The 19,182-nt window shown below is 42.7% G+C and overlaps 2 protein-coding genes across 3 annotated transcripts in view; both read left to right on the top strand.

Annotated features, from left to right (window-relative positions):
* Nucleotides 1-308: 308 nt before the first annotated feature.
* On the top strand, nt 309-12,914 carry TPH1 (tryptophan hydroxylase 1). 2 transcript variants are annotated; one of them, XM_074148951.1, is made up of 11 exons: nt 309-377; nt 4,162-4,299; nt 5,244-5,427; nt 6,855-6,955; nt 7,650-7,717; nt 9,190-9,386; nt 9,849-9,984; nt 10,435-10,561; nt 11,602-11,697; nt 12,249-12,382; nt 12,740-12,914. In XM_074148951.1, exons 1-11 carry the CDS (start codon nt 309-311, stop codon nt 12,912-12,914), a joined length of 1,425 nt encoding a protein of 474 aa, XP_074005052.1. The 2 variants fall into 2 exon arrangements, with proteins under 2 accessions (XP_074005052.1, XP_074005053.1); XM_074148952.1 differs by lacking the exon at nt 309-377 and adding an exon at nt 6,011-6,013 and having other exon boundaries at nt 4,168-4,299.
* Nucleotides 12,915-15,527: 2,613 nt separating this feature from the next.
* SERGEF (secretion regulating guanine nucleotide exchange factor) overlaps nt 15,528-19,182 on the top strand; it is a 161,959-nt gene continuing 158,304 nt past the window's right edge. The window contains exons 1-3 of the mRNA XM_074148403.1: nt 15,528-15,670; nt 17,557-17,695; nt 18,417-18,572. Coding sequence (XP_074004504.1) covers nt 15,647-15,670; nt 17,557-17,695; nt 18,417-18,572 — 319 coding nt within the window. The 5' untranslated portion in view covers nt 15,528-15,646. The remainder of the gene's footprint in view (nt 15,671-17,556; nt 17,696-18,416; nt 18,573-19,182) is intronic.

The following is a 19,182-nucleotide window of genomic DNA, read 5'->3' on the forward strand; positions in this document are numbered from 1 at the left end:
TTTGTTTTGTTTTTTGGTTTTTTTGGGGTGCGATGATGATGGATGGCTGTGGCTGCTTCTGAGCTTCCCCGCAGTGTTTGAACAAACAGCTTTCAGCGGGTATCATTCAGAGGGTTACCGAGCCCCTTCCCCGGCTGGGGCGGGCGGTGCTTCCCCCAGTCTCCCTCCTTCTCTCCCTCCCCCCCGCCGCCGCCGCCGCCCCCGCCCCCCGCGGAGGGCGATTAGGGGCGGCTCTCGCCCCCTCCATAAAGCGGCCGCCGGTGCCGGGCGCTGCTGAGCGCCGTCCCGTCCCGCTGTCCGTCCCGTCCATGCATCCCGCGCCCCGCCGCGGCGGCTCGCTGGAGGCGGCAACCAGCCCGCGGGAGGCCGCCGGCCAGGTGAGGGGGTGTGGGCTGGGCTGGGGGCTTAGCGATCTCCAGGGGCAGCGCTGCGACTGGAGGGACAGACCTTCTCTGTTGCTTCTCTGAAGTTACAGCTCTGTCGCCTCGCTGTTGTGGTGCTCGGAGCGGTGGGTTTTGCGGGGGCAGGGAGGGGGAGCTTTCTGGCCCCGCTTACCTGGAGAGAGGTAATTGCCCTGAGATGCTCCTCCGGCTTCGGTGGGAGTGCTCTGTGCCGCTGGGACAGGGATGGGACTGATTTATGCTACTGTTTCTGGACTGAAGGGGGTAAAAGAAGTGGTAAAATTGAAATGTGAGCAGGTGAAATTAAGGTAGAACAAACGTAACTTCTGGTGCATCATTGCTTAGAACATAGAGGATGTGATATAGCTCAGAATAACCTCCTACTGGATTATTTCACGGTACAGTGGGAATATACTTAGTACATCAGCAAAGATGAGATAAAATCAGCACTTTAGGTGTTGGCCACAATTATTGATACTGTATGGTTTAAAATGTCGGTAAAATTCCCAGAGAAAACAAGAATGCTGGCTGTAATGGAGTAGTTTCACAAAAGATTGCTTTGCTGTATCCTTCAGATCTTTGGAAGCCAAATAAACTTTTCAGCACAGCTTTTTGGTTTGGTGTCTGAGAACTAAATCTAGGGAAGACTGGATGTCCCTCGTAATGGCACATCTAGTTGTGGTCACTCATAAGATCAAGTCCTCATCCCTCCCTGTTAAGAACTGTGTCAAAACGACAGTGAGAAAGTAAGCTGCTACTTAAAGAGGGAGGAGGCTATAGAATGCCCGTTAAGACTTTTTATCAAGTACGGTTAATGGCAATCTGCATCAAATACATTTTTTTTAAAAAGATTTTTTGATCTTCAGTTTATAGCTCTAAAGTGTAATTTCCTTTAGTTGAGTATGCCTGGATAATTTTAAATCTTGGCTATCCATTAATATAAAGAATTAAAGCACAAAATATACACCTTCAAACGTCTGCCTCACAGAGAATATTCATTGGGGAGGAGAAGAAAAGGAAAGTAATTGCTATGGGCTCCAAAAGGAGCCATCTTTAAGCAGAAGACATCTAGATATCTATCTAAATAAGGGCTTTAGAGCACCCTTGTGTATTTTCATTCAGACTTGAGTCAGGTTGATGGGAAATCAGTTAATGATTTGCATCATTAATAATAAGCATCAATACAACATTAATCCCCCCCCCCCAAAAGACCCCAGCTCCAGTGTGTTACACAAAGGAAAAGTGTTAGAGTTGATTAGAGCTGAGTTACTGATACAGAATAAAATGAAAGTGAAGGTGCAGCTGTTGAAGGAGAGGAATTATTTTCGCATTACCATTTTCTCTTGCTGTCTTGCACCAAAATGGTTGCTGCATTAATGCAGACCTGTTTTCAGCCCATTTTTTAATTGAAAGCCAAAGATTAATGTTGGTTTAGGGTTAAAGGTGTAAGTGATTCTGTGGTGTGCATTTAGCACGGTAGGCATCTGAATTTCTTTTCTGCATCTTTTATCAAATTAGTAAGTTAGGGCTAACTTTTAGAACTTAATGTAAAAGCACACTGCGTTTTGTTGTATTTTCTTCGTTGATCTCTTAAACATACTACTTTACAAATGTTGTCACCTAATCCTAAACACCATGTTAGTTAAACCAGCAAAATATGAAAGGCGAACATCAGTCACCAGTGCACGTAGTTTGTCCTAGCCATGCACCTTATTATATTGCACGCCACTATGCCAAATCTCATAAGCTGATCTTGTCTTAAGTCAATGATCCTGAATGTGGAGTCAAGCCAACAGGCTGTGTATAAGCCGTACATGTAAAACAGCCCAACAGTTTTTGCCTTCAAAGACAACCATCTAATTTTATTTGTAATGGAGACTTGCTTCTACAGCACTACCATCTGAGTAGGATCTGGCTCATACAAATGACCATCTCTGCATTTGACAAAACAACCAATAACCTATATGTAATTGTGGAGTTATTAGTTTTTTCTTCTCTGCTTGGAGTACCCTTGCTCAGTGTCTGTTCCTGGCTCTTGTGATCCTGATCTGATGCTTGCTGAAGCAAGCAGTGAAACCTGCAGGCTGGTCAGCAGAACCTGAATTGGGCCCTGTCTCCCACTTTCAGCAGAGAATTTGTCTGTACTCAACTTGGTGGAGATCAGTGGCTTTGCTGGATCAGAAACAGGGTGATGGACTGACACTGTTGTCCAGCTCATCATATAGTGACAACTTGTTAAAGATGGGGACCACGTCAGAAATCCAGTGATTGTATTTCCATGAGTGTCGGTGGGCTTGGAGCAAGACCTTTTCCATGGGATGCTTAGGGACATGGTTTAGTGGTGGTTTTGGCAGTGTTAGGTTGATGGTTGGACTTTATCGTAAAGGTCCCTTCCAACCTAGACAATTCTATGGTACCACCTCTGCATCTTAAAGAGCTCACAGCTAATAACCTGCTTGAAATCTTTCTTGGAACAGCATCAAATATCTGCCTTGTTGTAAACCACTCAATTTAAAATGAACTAATTTCATTATTTTGTTAGGCAGATCATCTTCTTAATCTGAAAGATAAATGGGAACGTTTTGATAAAAGACAGGTAAAATCTGTTATTTGTCTTTAAACAGATGTTATAGATAGAAATACTTAGCTGTACGGCATTATCCATTTTAAAGAAGTTAAAGTTAGAGAGGCTGTAGAAGGGAATCAACGGAATTGCTGCATTTTGATTGCATTTTTATTTTTGCTCTTTCCATTCCTGATGAGTTATCATCAGATATTCATATCTTTAAAAACTCTGTCAAATTAAAAAAATAATTCCAAATAGCAATAATGTGCCTTCATTGTTCCTCTCCTCTTTCTCACTGGCTCCTTCAGAAACATCACCTTTCTTGTTTCTGCAAGGTTTGAAGACATATGAGACACAACCTCTGCTTCTAAGCCTTGTATTTTTTCTTTACTCTGCATTTTCTGTATTCTCTCTTTTTGTGGCCTGGTGACATGTGGCTGAGAATATGGTCTGTGATAGCCACTGACTTCAGCACAGTCAGGAGTGTGATCCCTAGTAATGTATAAAACCATGTGGTCCTACAGTGTTGGTTGTCTGAAAAATTTTAGTGTGTGATTTGGGTGATTATGATAAGGGATTGGCATGTGAATCAGGGGACCCAACAGACAGAACAACTTGATTGTGGTTGATCAGAGTGGGACTGTCTCTATAGTCAACAGGTTCTGGTCAGCATGACATTTTAACTGCTTGGGTTTTGTCTCCTTTCTCTGTAAAAGCAGTGCCTTATAGTTGTGTAGTGAGAGAAAGACAATGATTTTTCAGTTCTGATCTACTAAATGTTGATCCATCTTTTCCTACAGGTTTTGGGTCATTCCCTTTACCAATGTTCATCAAATTTGCTAACAAGTATTTTGTTCAACTATTTCTGTTGACTTCTTACGACTTCTTTCTATTCCAAAGAAATACCAATGCTAATTATAAACTATGAAGAGATTTTCTGCATCCTAGAGAATGACTAAAGATGTCTGTAATGTCATTCAACTGAATAAAAAGAAACCTCGGTATTTCACCCTCAGTTCTCACAGATTCTATGTGTGCCTAACTTTGTTATTGTGAATGATTTAGTTGGCACCTTTCCTTTTGTGGTTGATCAGTCGAAGCATAACATTACCCCAAGACAAACTGAAATGTAAAACTTTATGCTTTTTGCACTACTAGCCATTCAAGAATATCTTTTTGTTTGTTTGCATTTAGTTAAATAAGTCAAACTACATGATGATTGACGATAACAAAGAGAATGAAGACCATGCGTCTGAAAGAGGAAGAACAGCAATCATTTTTTCCTTGAAGAATGAAGTTGGAGGACTAGTAAAAGCATTGAAACTCTTTCAGGTATGTAATAATCACACTGCTACAGCAGCTCTGTATTTTTAATTTGTAAGGATAGTTTTGGAACACACTAGAAATAATTGCATCCATTTATTAAGGATGTGATTCCTAACCTGGCTTCCGCTTTGCACGCAAAATTATCCACAAAGGCAAACTTTTGCTTCAGAAATTAGATGGTGGCTGGCTAATAATCTTCACAGAATCTATCATCTGCATGTACTAAAGATTGAGAGAGTTTTGTCTTTTCCCCTCATGAAAAAAGGATTGGCACTCATTGTTTCTACTGCATATAAGAGGTGGGTGTGAAGCTCCTGCCGATGCTGACCCACACTGGGTCGTGCCCTTGTCACCCTGCCTAGCGGGACTGAGGGTGAGAGAGGAACTGCAATTGCACAACCACACTCCTTCAATTGCTGGGCAGGTATTGCACAAGGAATACATGCAGTGCCACTGTGCTCTGTCATCTGGCCCTGCACATCTTAGCCTGGGGTTTGCTTTGTGTGCCTGATACAAGACGTATGATTAAATAATTTTTCAAATAAAAAAAAAGTGAAATTTATGCTCTGAAAACTACTGCTTTTAAATCCCTTGCTTGCTTGTGAGATAATTATATGGTGACTTGATTGGCATTTTGGTGAATTTCCCCAGACCTTGTTGTTAATCAGCTTCCTATGGGAGGGATGAATAAAAAAGGTCTATGAATTTAAACCTCCTGACTGTGTCTTTTTGTGCTTCCTGAATGTAAATGAAATTGAAAGAGCACAGGTTCTCTTTCATTTTCTTCTGAATAGGAGGCTTTTTAAAATCAATCCCCCCCCCAATAAGCAAACTGCTGTCAAGAGATCCAATTAACTAAAATAGCTTCATAAAGGTGGTGAATATTCATTTGAAAAACAAATGTTATTTTTTAGTCAATCTGTTTGAAAACATTACTTCTTACAAAACAGGAGAAGCATGTAAATCTGGTACACATTGAGTCACGAAAGTCCAAGAGACGAAATTCTGAGTTTGAGATCTTTGTGGACTGTGATAGTAACAGGGAACAACTGAATGAGATCTTCCAGCTCCTGAAATCCCACGTCAATGTTGTCTCTATGAACCCGACAGAGCATTTCAATGTCCAGGAAGATGGTAAGTAGAAAAGGCAGTTCTGATAAAAATGCACTTCTCAATGTGTTGGTTTGAAATCTTTTTATGGTGTCCACATCTGCATTTGTGTATTTGTGCATTTGTGTAGTGTTTTCAGTCAGTAGCTCCCAGGTTTATGCTTCTGTGTTGTGAATCAGTGTAGTTTAGTTGATACGAGCTGGGCTGCGCTGGCTGGTGTCACCGAAGAATACAGGCTGTTTCAGGCTAGAGCAAACTGCCTGTCTGTTATCTGTGCTCCCATCCCTTCTCAGCACAGCACAACTGGCATGAACGGGAGTCCCCGCACCTGCGCAGGCCAATGTGGGCTTGGCTAGGGACTGTATGCCATGATGACAGAAGTATAATACTGACGGGTCCCAGTTCAGTTCAGACATTGGTGAGGGTGGGAGATGGATTCTGCAATTTCCTCATGTAGCTCTTGATTTAAATATACTTTTTTAACCACTTTTCGTCATAACTGGTTACTTGTATTAGTGTGAAAGAGGTGCTGTTTAACTTCAGGATGCTTCACATCCTGTTTACCTTTGCTTCTAGTTAAAGAGATGCCTAAAGTTCAGGGCAGCAGGAGGTCGGTCCCATGTATTTCTCAGCCACTGTGCTTGTCACAGGCAGGTAGGGGAAGGTGAGATCTGGTGTCTCTCGGATAAAAGTGGCTTACTTCAGCCCTAAGCAAGGGGAATTTCAATCTAAACACTCCCCTTCTTCTTTTTAAGAAAACCGAAGAGCATTAGCGCAGAAAAACAGCGTATTAACCACTCTGCCAGCAGCTTGGCTATAGATTCCTTGGGCTGAAAAAAAAAAAAAGAGGAAAAAAAAGTTAGTAGCAAAACTGTAACGACACATCTTTCTAAGGCTGTGGGGCTGAAATTGCCTCTTTTTCTTCCTATTCTCCCACAAACCCCTCAGCAAAGCTGGGTGCTTCTGAGGTATGTAACCACAAAGCAACGTTTATTTCCCATGGTCAGGAAAGCAGGATGAGAGGACTCAAACCTGCTCCCACTGCCCAGGGACCACAGGCAAATCGCTCCTCTGCTCCTTTGCACACTTTGTACCCTGGAAGCTTCACACAGCACTGTGCACAAGGAGGCCTTGTCTCAGTGAGAGCCTCTAGATGCTACTTTAACATTAACAGTAATAACAGTAAGGGCCACAGAAAACCCATATTAACTGTTTCCTCCCCTGGACGCTTGGAGCTGGCTGTGCTCTGTAGGCAGACTGTCGCAGTGACAGAGGAGGAAGTGTGAGCTGTAGGCTGGTGTCAGATAGGCAGTGGACTCCCTTGTCTTATTCGTGCCCTTTTAATTTATAGATTTTGTTTGTAACCGCCATAGCCATACTTGAAAGTAGCGTTTCCTCCCTCAGCATGCTTGGCGTTATTAATAACTTTGAGGATTCCGTGTGTTCCCTAGACATGGAGAATGTTCCCTGGTTTCCAAAGAAGATCTCAGATTTGGATAAGTGTGCAAACCGAGTGCTGATGTATGGGTCCGATTTGGATGCTGATCATCCAGTAAGTATTTTTTCCCCCCTGCACCTAATCCTTAGTGAAAACATACTCTGTGGAGCTTACTTTAAAAAATTGCAGCTTTTCCTCCTCCCTCTCCTTCAATGGTGGGCGTTGCTCTGTGGGTCTGAGCATCTTCTCTTGGGGGTTTCATGTCTTTTTTCCTAGTTCAGGCAAAGCTATCAGTGAATTCAGCTCCCGTGCTTTTCTGCAAGGTTTACTCATACAAGGACTCCAGGTCTGGGCCCCAAGTGGTCACATACAAATTTAAAGAAAAAAAAGCAACGAAAAAATGCTGTTGTGTGAAAGGCTTGGTTCCTCCTCTTTCTTTCTTACTATAATTGGAGCAAACAAATTGGTACTTGGGCTGTGCAAATGGGCAATTTTTTCTGTAATTTAGAACAATCAACCAAGTAAAAATTTTTTATAAATACTGATATGACTAAAAGGAATCCTTGTCTACTGACTATATAGTTGCACGTATAAAATCGCTGGTCCTTACTTTGGAGTATTTCCTTAGTTCACAGTTATTAAACATTTCGGGCTACAGCTATGAGGTTCCTGCCTTGTCCTCTCATTCTTACACGGCATATTTGTATACTTCCCAAATGAAAAAAATTCAAGTGTCTTATTTTAAATTAATTTATTTATTACAGCCTGCAAATTCACTTAACTTTGTTTTTTTCCTTCTCTCCACCAGGGTTTCAAAGACAATGTCTATCGCAAGAGGCGAAAGTATTTTGCAGACCTGGCTATGAACTACAAACAGTAAGCTTGATTTCTTCCAGAATAAGCCTTCTGGGTGCCTTGAAATAATGGACTGGCAGGAGCTCACCTTCCCTGGCCTCAGATCTCCCCGAGACTTGCTTGGCTTGGGAATCAGAGCTGGAAGGGTAAAATGAAGGGAGATGTAAGACAAGATTAAAAGGTAGATCTAGGCCATCTTACAGCTCCCCGAGCCTCTGATCAGTCTGAGGATCAGCTCATGGCTGCTCGGTCATTATGGCATCTGAGGCAGCGCTGATCCTCAGACGGGCATCGATGCCAGTATGGGCTTCCTGCAGCATGGTGCATTGGGACTCTGTGGTCCCTCCCTACTTCTCTGGAAATGGGTGCAACAAAGGAAGAGAGTGGACGACGCTGCTTGTACCAGGACGTACTGGTGTGGCTAGGGCCGATCGGTCTCCTTTGTGAAGATTAGGGAGGGAAGGCAAAACGCAGTATATAACCCATTGACCACTGAGTGTAAACTGTCTGAGCAAATGTTAATACTTGAGTTTTCTTTCCTGGTTCAAACTAGTGCATGTGATGTGTAGATAAGAAGTTTTCTGTGAAAAGAAAGTCTGTCTTTAGAGAGGCTGCTTGGAGGAGGGAGCTCTTAAAGCAGTAAGTGTTTCACAGCCCAGCACTGCAAATTCTTTCTAAACATAATTTTTATGTTGCTGTTGCCTGCTTGAATTTAGATGCCAAGTTCCTCAATTGGAAATGAGCTAGAAATGGTGCGTATCTAGAGCTTTATTGCACTGTGTATTAATGCAACTGGTTACCACAGCACAGAGCCAGCTACTGTTAATGTGTTGTTAAGAGTTTCCCTTGGGAAGGCGTTTGTCACGCTGGTTACTTGGCTGGGAGGGGAAGCTTAGTGTAACACTCCCATTGCTTTCAGCGGGCTTTAGGTCACACCCTTGCTATAATCCACTTTAATCAAGATCCTGAGGGCTAAGTAGGAGAAACAGACTACAGTTAACATGTTCAGACAGACGCTTGTCTCCTCTACATAGAAGTATGATTTTTATCTAATGTGTATATTTAGCTGCTTCCACACAATTTGTTGTTAATTTAGAGAATTCTCTTTCCATTACTAATGGAAAGTAATGGCAGACACAGGGAAGTCCAACAGCTCCTATCGGCTCCTGAAGCTGTAAAGGTTATGCAGGTATTTTAAGTGTTACTCTCAGTATTAAACAGCTAAGAAACTGTTTACAGAACCAAAGATTTCAGGCTCCAGTGAGGTCAATGCAAAGATTCCTGTCAGTTGATTTAGGTGGAAAAGGCAGTAAGTCCTTAGGCTAAGAGCTCTCCAGGGCATAGACCAGATCTCACTGTGTATTGGAGAGTGCCTAATGCGCCCTGACCAGGTGTCACAGCCATATAGATGTGAAATAATAATAGTAGGTAAGTGAGTCATCTGTTATTAGCCATTTACCAAGGAATGTCCTTTCTTCCTCTTCTCCTTGTAGTGGTGACCCAATTCCCAAGATTGAATTCACTGAGGAGGAGATCAAGACTTGGGGGACTGTGTACCGAGAGCTTAACAAGCTTTACCCAACTCATGCCTGCAGAGAGTACCTTAAAAACTTACCCTTGCTCACCAAACACTGTGGGTACAGGGAAGACAATATTCCCCAGCTGGAAGATGTGTCCCACTTCCTGAAAGGTAGTGTCCTAATTTTCTTACACAAAAAGGAACTAAGGTCCATTGCAAATCTCATTGCTATTTTCTGGACACAAGAAAACATCCTTGGTCACTTTTGCTTGTGTTCATTCTGGTCCTTTAATAGGCCTTTGGCCATCTGTGTTTTAATGTATTGTGACTTAAATGTCACCATTTGTATATATTCAAGGGGTAATGCTACCTCTGAAGAGACTGTTAGGATTGGCTAAAGAGATACCTAGCTGTATTGCGTTGGCTCTAGGCATGAAATTGTATGAAATCTACTGACACAGAGGTAGGGATGTTTTTACTAAATGTTGGTAATTTTCAAGCTTAGGTCCACTTTTTCTAATTGTGCCTAATTTTCCCACGTTCTCCTGAGCTGTGGCTTTTACTGCAGTTGTAGCAGGAAAGGTGACAACATCATGCAATTCAACATTAAAATATTTCTCTGTTCCTTTTCAGAGCGCACAGGTTTCACCATTCGCCCTGTTGCTGGATATCTGTCACCCAGAGACTTCTTGGCAGGATTAGCATTCAGAGTTTTTCACTGTACTCAATATGTTAGACACAGCTCGGACCCTCTCTATACACCAGAGCCGTGAGTCATTTAATCTTGGGGTAGAATTTGAGAGAGAGTTTTGAATTTCGCTGCCCAGGGCCAAGCTACTTAAAAGCTGTTCAAGAACACCAGAAAGAAAACTTTTTTTTTTTTTGAAGTGCTGAAAACTCAGCCTTCACACTGAATGGAATGAAGTTTTAGCAAGCTCTTACTGATAGCACTGTGTGCAGAGTTAAATATTCAACTGCCTCAGAAATGCGGAGCTCAGATCTTAATTTTAGACAGCTTCATTTGAAAATCTGAGTTTATATACTATGTAGAGCTGGTATGACCTGCTCAATTGCTTTCAGCTAAACATGGTAGGTGCTTTTCTGTCTTTTGGATATTAAATAGTTTTAACGCGAGACATCGTATCTGTTCAGTGGTGCTGTTTTTTCACCCTACCACAAAGACAGATCATGAGACTTCTTGTTTTGTTTCTTTTTCCAGTGATACCTGCCATGAGCTGCTAGGCCATGTACCTCTTCTGGCTGAACCCAGTTTTGCTCAGTTCTCCCAGGAAATTGGTCTTGCATCACTTGGAGCATCAGATGAGGCTGTCCAGAAACTGGCAACAGTGAGTGTTTCAGTGCCTGGTCATCCCAGGGGATGTGTTTCACTGGTTTTTGACTTTTAGAGCATATAACAAGTTTCCATGCTAGGAAAAAATACATTTTAAGGTTGATGCGATTGGTATTTTTCTTCACTTGGCTGTCAAGTAAGAGTGCAACTTCTGATGGTAGATTGCTTCTTCCAGATTGACATTCTGTGGCTTGTTTCTTCCAAATAAAATCTTTTTACTTCTAGGAACATGATTCAATGGTTGTAAAAGTAATTTATTTCTTTAATGTATAGAATGAATTGAAATGATCTGGTGTTATCACTGAATGTGGTGAGTACTGGCATTAGATACTTTTCAGCCAAGAAATTAAAATAATAGAAATAAATCTTATTTCTTGGATATCAGTTTCTGGATGTTTGGCAAAAATATTTTAAGATGAAAATTAAATTTAGGTGAAAAATAGTTGATGCTAGTTATGAAAGAACTGGTTTGCTGATATTATTTTTTTCTTTCCCCCCACCTGGTGTAGCTAGTGATAAAATTTCTGCTACCTTCAGTGGGAGCAGAGCTAAGCCATCTTTGTAAATAGTGTTCCTCCCCATACACCTGCAGAAATCCTGAAATTCAGCGAACCAAACATCTTTAATTTTACAGGCCACTAAGCAAATGAGGAACAAACTGTAGTGGGATGATGTTTTCCCTCACTCACAGAGATCCTCTCTATCCAGTGTTTCTTTTAAGATGAAGCTGTCATGTCATGACAACATTTCTCAAAACAGATTTACATCTCCATGTTCCTGCTGACATTAATGGTTTCTAGCCCTCTTTCGGTGATCTATAATATCAGTCTCTCTTATGAGAAGCAAGCAGTTCTGTGGTTCTTCATCCCTCCATTCTGGCTTTCTTCTTCTTTAAATATCTGAGAAGGATAACCAAGTGATGACTGCCTGATATTTGCAACTGTTTGACACTACCTACAAATAGAAATGCCCCATCTACTTCACTACAGCATCTTTGCTGAAGGCTGAATTATTTCACTCCCTTCTCTGTTTCAGTGCTACTTCTTCACTGTAGAGTTTGGCTTGTGCAAGCAAGAGGGACAGCTACGAGTTTATGGGGCTGGTTTGCTCTCTTCAATTAGTGAACTCCAGGTAAGAATATCTACTGCTTATTTACCTCTTCTTTGTTTGTACCTGATTGTCACTGTTTTGCTCTGCTTTTTATGAAGTATAATTCTAAATATCCTTCTTTTGAAAACTCCTAGATACCTACTAGGCTTTAAGCAAATTCACTGTGGCAATAATCACTGGACAGTCTGCTTTTGGATATCTGCTGAGCAGCTCCCACGTCTTTTGCAGGAAGCATTATATGACTGGTATTTCTTAACATTAGGTTCCAAGTAACTATTTTCAGAATAAAGCTCTGATGGTTAAACCAGATTCTGAAAATATTGTTCTTGTTTACACATGAGCCTCATGTCTGAGGAATCCCTTTTTTGACCCAGATTGGCAGAATATGACTGTTCAGAGTTATTCTGTTTGTTAAGCTTTAACTGCTGTTCATCTGCAGACAAAAATTTTAAGAAGCAATGCACTAAATATGGTCTCACTTCATCTTTTTTTATTCACTCTACCTCATGTCATCTTCCTTGTGGATTATTTGGGTGGTGATGTTCGTCTGACACATGACAACACATTATCAGCACTCGCTCTCTGGCAGTGCCAAAGTCAAGCCTTTTGATCCAAAGGTCACCTGCAAGCAAGAATGCCTCATTACAACTTTCCAGGAGGTTTACTTTGTTTCTGAAAGTTTTGAAGAAGCAAAGGAAAAGATGAGGTACAGGGGTGGTTGGTTTTTGTTTGAGGGTTTTTTGGTGTTGGTTTTTTTTTGTTTGTTTGTTTGTTTTCCCTTGATTTAAAAAAGCAGGTTTGGTTTCATGCATCTCTCAGTAGCAGCACCAAACCCTTGTATTCTTCTCATAGTTTTATAATTATCTTTTATGGGCTTGGAAAGCTGAGATTAGTATTTGCTTGGTCTTCTATGTAGTGGGTGGGAAAGATAATGAACTATATAACAACTACCCCTATTTTTAAGAAAGTAAGTAGTTAAGAAAAGTGGTTATTGATACTGCCTGCATACAGAGGATACATTTGCGTTTTGTTTATAGCTCCCTCTCTTTTTTTACTTGACTAGAGAGTTTGCAAAAACCATCAAGCGTCCATTTGGTGTGAAGTACAATCCATATACTCAAAGCGTGCAGATCCTGAAAGACACGAAGAGCATTGCCAGTGTGGTGAATGACCTGCGTCATGAGCTGGACATTGTCAGTGATGCCCTCAGCAAGATGGGCAAGCAGCTGGAAGTCTAACACCCCTGTCAGCAGTGTGGTGCAACTCTTAACTCTTTTCCATACTGATTTCTTTCTAGGCGTGTAATGTGTTGTATGCAGAACTCTCTCCTTTACAAATGGAAGAGTGTGAATGGCCCATAAGGATAATCGCTTTTCTTGTTTCTCTGTGTAAAATCCCTTACAGGACGTATTCCTCCATCCCCCTTGGATAAAAAAAAGGCCCAGAGTTGCCTTGGAGAAGCTGGTGGGGCAGTAGAGAAATTGCTAGACTGGAGCAAAAGTGTGGTCTGTGGATCAGGGCTGGGATCAAATGCTGCAGAAGGTGGCTTACGGGGCAATAATGGAATAATTTGCTGCAGGGAAATGTCAGTTTCTGACTGTAGTAGTCTACGCTACTAATTTTATACCATTGCAGACTTTATAGCATAGAAGCTATAGTAACCAGTGCTTCTAAGTTTGTGCTACTAAGTTTAAAACTTAAATGATTAAAACACAGTCATCAGGACACAAATAGCCGGAGGTTCACAATGATAAAATCGAGGGGTTAAATTTAGCTTTCAAAGGGGTCATTCTTGCCCCTAAAGAATTTCAAATATGCTGTTTGGTGTGCTTCTAGGCAGAGATACAGAGGTGTTGCATGAAATCCTAATTCTGTTTAAGAGATTGCTATTGGCTCAAAGAATCGGGATTTTTGTTGTTGTCCTTGATATTGCACCTGAGGGAAGACCTTTCCTTACAGAAATACCACTTGCCTTCTTCCTGATTGAATTAATTTAGCAAAAAATATAGCAAGCCATCAGGTACTGACTTTACATAAAACTTAAAACCATTTCTGAATTACAATTTAATATTCAAAATAGTTTCATCGCTTCTAGAACAACACCAAAGTTCATAGTCTAGTCTGGCTTTTTCTAAGATTAAGTATCCTATTGATTGCTTGGTCACTTTATTGACCTGCACAAAGATACGTTTTCTTTCTTCTTTACTAGGCCTGAACACCCTTCATTCCCCATCAAGGGAATGATAACTGAAAGGCCCAAGCATTTCATAGGAATTCTGTGGCTATGAATGCAACAAACTGCCTTGTAGCGTAAAGTGTAGCTGATTCCAACGAGCACTTTACAGGTAGTGGGAAGCAGTGTCCTGCTGAATTGTCTCTGTTGCAGAGTAGCAAACTTTGCAGTTTTCGGGGCTCCATAGCTTCAAGCGTCCTGCAGAGCCCTACAAAGCTGTGCAAACTGCTGTTTCTGCTGGCCCTGCTGATGAAATTAATATATCTACAGGATATTATACTTTTGAATGGAAGATCTTTGATGTCCAGGGTGTATTTAATAGCACGTTGGGCACTGATTATTCATAGGTAGAGCTTATCAGAAATCCAGAATTTGCAGCTGTGAAGGTTGGTGGGAAAAATTGGATGAAATCTTAAATACACTGGAGATGCCAGTCCAGGGTTTTGAGAATTTGAAAGAACTTTCATGAACCTCTGAGCTTGAAAATCAGTTTGAGTTTCATGTGCTTTCTAGTAGACCACATCTGTTCCATAAGCAATTGCTGTCCCAGTCTTTGCAAATATATTCACTATTTAAAGCAAGTCTAGATCAATTTTTTGTGACTATTAACCCACCATAAGTATTTTTTAGGAACATTTAAGACATAGAAATATGGTCTACAACAGTTACAGCTTACATTTACACTTTACAATAGATTTTAGGAGCTTTGTCTTTCTGAAGAAGAAACCTTATAAGTGAGTAGTAAGGGAGGATCTATTTTTTCTGCTTCTGTGATAACATTTAATGTTCAGCTGCATTTTTAAAAGTGTTGGGATTATTATGTTGTTGAAATATACATAAATCTGTGTTACTTCAAATCTTTGTCTGAACTGTGTATACATTTCAAGTAGGAAACCTTATACTTGTTAAATTAGCACCTAATTCGAAATACTTTGGGAAAACAGAAATTGTATCTTTACAGTTTGCTTAATTTTCTGCTACACAACTGCAAATAAAGGGAAGATGCATTTCCATGGCACTAACAAGAAGTATGTTTGGCTGCATGCATCCAAACCTTCTGCCTATGTAGATCAGTAATAATTTAAATATCTCAAACTACTGTGGAGGCTTTAAATGTCAATGGAATAAATGACTTGTTGGTAATTATCAGAAGCAAAAAATCCCCTTTACTTCAGCACTGTAGCAATAAACACAAAGCACTCACTTCTGACTGAGAGTTTATATGTTTTATACTATGGTGGAGATATGTATTTGAGTGACTTGTTTTCCCCTCGTTTTTTGAAAGGCTTAATTTCTTTTTTCCTGTTGAGATGAGCATGTCGAGGAAGAGTTTCACAGGCCCCGGCGGGTACCCCCACCTGCCATCCATGGGGCTCCCTCAGCTTGGCCTTTTGGGGAGTTTTTCGTGAAAGGACGTGCAGGGCTGGATGCTGCCGAGTTGGGGGGGGGGTACAGGTACCGCCCGGGGGGCCACCAGGATGGCACCTGTTGGCCACAGCCGGCCCCCAAACGCTCCCGAGGTCTTTGAGGGCCTCAAATGGTGCCTCCCGCCCCTGACTTCGAACTCCGGCGAAGCTCGTAACGGCGCTGCCACCCGGCGGTACCGGCCGCGCTCCCCGCAGCGTCTCGAGCTGCGGCAGCTCGGGGTGAGGCGGAGCCCCGCTGGAGCCCGCCCCCACCCCGCCTCTTCCTCCCCGGCCTGTGGCGCGGCGGGAAGGGCGAGGGGCCGCCGGCCCCATGGAGCCCCTGCTCTTCGCGTGGGTAAGCGGGTGCTGGGGAGGGCGCGGTGAGGGGGGCCGGCGAGGCGCGGCAGCCTCGCTCGGCGGACGCGAGATGGCGGCTCTGCCCGCCCAGCAGCGCGGCCCTCAGGGGGTGACGGGCGGGACGCGGAGCCCCCTCAGGGGGTGACGGGCGGGACGGGCGGGACGCGTTCGCCCTCCCTCCGGCCCAAGGTTCCCCCTCCCCGAAAAAAAAAAAAATGCGTGGTAAAGTTGTGGTCATTCGCCCTCATGGCCGTTCATCCGAAGACTTTCCCCCGCCGAGGGTTGTCCCGCCGGAGCTGCGCCCTGTCTCGGGGGGCCGGGGCGTCCCTCACCCCAGGCAGGAGGAGGTGGCGCGGCCACCTGCTGCGTGGCGACCTGCTGCCACCGCCGAGGCGAGGCGGACGGGTGGAGGTGCGTGTCACTGCGAGTGCCTGGCCTGGGGTGAGATCCTGAGCTCTTTGAGAGAAAGAAGATTTGGGGTTTTTTTTATAATTTTTTTTTGTGGTTCATCAGAGCTGTGATTTAACCTGGTGACCAAAGTGGGTCTGAAAGCCACTAAGTGGGTATCTCTTTTCCGTGTGAGCTCGTTTTGTTCTGTGGTAGTCGTGGTTGGTAATAACCCATCTGCCTTGGAAGGGTAAATGGAGACGGGTATGTTGGCGCTAGGACAGACACTTGAGTGTGGTGTGTGGTTCCTCAGGTGCCTGTTTTCCTTCTGCATCTTATCTCGGCTTGCCTGGTTTTGAAGACTTGAAAATTAATTGCAAGTTAAAGGCTAAAATGAGAGCTTGTGTCAAGCCTTCTAAGAAGGATCATGTCTGTTAAGTAGTAACATGCTCTGAAACTGTCTACCAGTAGTACTGACTGTGAGACAACAACTTGATCTGCCTGTTGAGCTCGAATCCTGACATCTCATCCACCTGTTAACCACGGGTCCAGGCAAGCAGCCAGATGCTTTTGTCTGAAGTGTTGGTGTTTCTGTAGGTACAAAGTGTTTATTGCTAAATGTGCCCTTTTGAAATACTGCATGGGGGGTGAGGGGGTGGCAAATAGAGAGCAGAAAGTCTGGGGGGGGGCAGAGGTGAGGAAGGGGAAGTATCCCCTGGGAATCAGCAGCTGGGGGCAACGTGGGTGTTGAGTGTTGCTGTTACTGCAGCATGTGGGCTACAAAACTTACTGAATCCACCTTCGTGAATGAAGATTGCTCTTCAAACTGTTGGGTGCCTACTTAATAGAGCTTAAATTGGTTAAGAAATTCCCTGACACATTACCTAGTTATCAGTGGTTGCTTTTTATGATTGGTTTAGTGGCTTTAATTTTGTACTTATAAATTTATAATAATTATAATTGGTATATTTTAATTTTGACTGCTTTAAGTTGAAAGATTTAGCTAATGAGGGAAAAGTGTTTGTGTTTTACTTGTTTAGGTTCCAGAATAAGGTAGCATGTCTTTCTGATCTCATTTTGGAGGTGGACTGCCAGAAAGCAGTGGTGTGAATAAGATCTTAGTGATGAGTGGGAATCGTTAGCATTAAAATTAAACAGGTGGTAATCATCCTGATAATGATACTTTCCTCCTTAGTAACTGTTAGCCTGTAGTTAAAAGTCTTACCAGGGTGTATTCTGGTATGTTTCTTAAAAGACTGGGGTTGCAAGGGCAGCCTTAATGACAGCAAATTTAGGACAATCCTGGTCTTAATTCTGGGGGTCCTGTGTGACAGCAGTAAGAATGAAGATTGCCATTTGGGGGAATTTTCAGGAGCAATTAGTGGCAGGTTAACCTTGTGACATGTCCCCAATAAGCTTGTTTGCTCTTAGGAGCAGATGTGTATCTCTTTTTATTATTTTTAAAATAATGTGTTATTTTCCTGTGTGCATTTGAAGGGTGCAAACAGCTATGGACAACTTGGTCTTGGTCATAAAGAGGATGTGCTGGTACCTCAGTCACTGAAAGATGTTTCCTGCAAATGTCAAGACATTGAAAGCATTACTGGAGGAGGGGGACATTCTGCAGTTATCACTGGTAAAAACATTGCACTTGCAAGGAGTGTATGACTTCTAGACATTTTTTTTCCCTATGTTTCCCTGTTGATTTGGTGCCACTGCCTGTCTGTGGCTTCTGTTTACGAGCAAGTATCAGTTCTTAGGTGCAAAATGGTTTCTCCTGTGCCAATTAATTCAGTATTTTGGGGAAATTAGGGAAATACCTGTTTCGCTTATCTTCTGTGGTTACTTTTTGGTTATGTGAGGACTGTTTCCTAACCTGTTTCATACAAGAGCTTTTCATATACAGCAGTCAGTTTTCTGTATAGAGGATGAGGGGATGGGAGGGAGGAGTCAAGTGGGAGGTTATTCAGTCTTGAGAAGTTTTAAAGTAAGGAGCAGAAGATAACGTCTGGCCTTTAAAAGGTTCTGTGTGTGCCATAGCTAATTATGGGAAAGCAGGGATACAGACAGATCTGAACAGGATGAAAAACTTCATCATGGATCATAGTGAGAGGTGCCCGTATTACCATATGGATTGTCTCCCTTAACCCAACTCTCCATAGCTGTGCTTATTCAGAGGTGTTTCTGATGCATCAGAAATAACTGTTTCTCTTTCTTTTTGCTTGATTGCAGTGCCTAAAATGACATACAATCACTGTTGTTATTTGTCACAGGATCTCATAGCATGTATGCTTGTCTTTTTAGTCTGTGAAGTGGAACGTGATTTTTTTTGGTTTTTTGCTTTGTGTTTTTTTCAGGTGCCGGAGAACTCTTTGTCTGTGGCCATAACAAAGATGGGCAGTTGGGACTGAATCACACAGAGGATGTACTGCATTTTACTTTGTGCACTGCCTTGGCTGGCTTTTGTGTAAAACAAGTTGCCTGCGGCTGGGATTTTACAATCATATTAGTAGGTAAATCTGTCCCTCTAAGAGCTGGAGAAATATGTTGATGTAGAGAACATGCTGAAAAGTTCCACATTGCTATTACTTGTGTGATGCACAGACACTCACAGGTTTGCACAGGTTAGGGACCTGCGTGGAGAGAAAACTAATGAAGTTCGACACGGGCATGTGTAGGGTCCTGCATCTAGGGAGGAATAACCCCATGCACCAGTACAGGTTAGGGGTTGATCTGCTGGAAAGCAGCTCTGCAGAGAGGGACCTGGGCCTCTTGGTGGACAAGTTGACCATGAGGCAGCAATGTGCCCTGTGACCAATGATCTCCTGTGATGCATTAAAAAGAGCATGTCCAGCGGGTCAAAGGAGGTTATCCTCCCCCTCTACTCTGCCCTGGTGAGGCCACATCTGGAGTACTATGTCCAGTTCTGGGCTCCCCAGTTCAAGATAAACAAGGAACTACTGGAGAGAGTCCAGCAGAGTACTACAATGATGATCAAGGGACTGGAGCATCTCTCTTATGAAGAAAGGCTGAGAGGCCTGGGTCTGTTTAGCCTGGCGAAGAGGAGACTGAGAGGGGATCTCATCAATGCTTATAAATATCTAAAGGATGGGTGTCAAGAGG

Source organism: Numenius arquata, chromosome 6 (genome assembly GCF_964106895.1).
Source record: "Numenius arquata chromosome 6, bNumArq3.hap1.1, whole genome shotgun sequence".
NCBI classification, from domain to species: Eukaryota; Metazoa; Chordata; class Aves; order Charadriiformes; family Scolopacidae; genus Numenius; species Numenius arquata.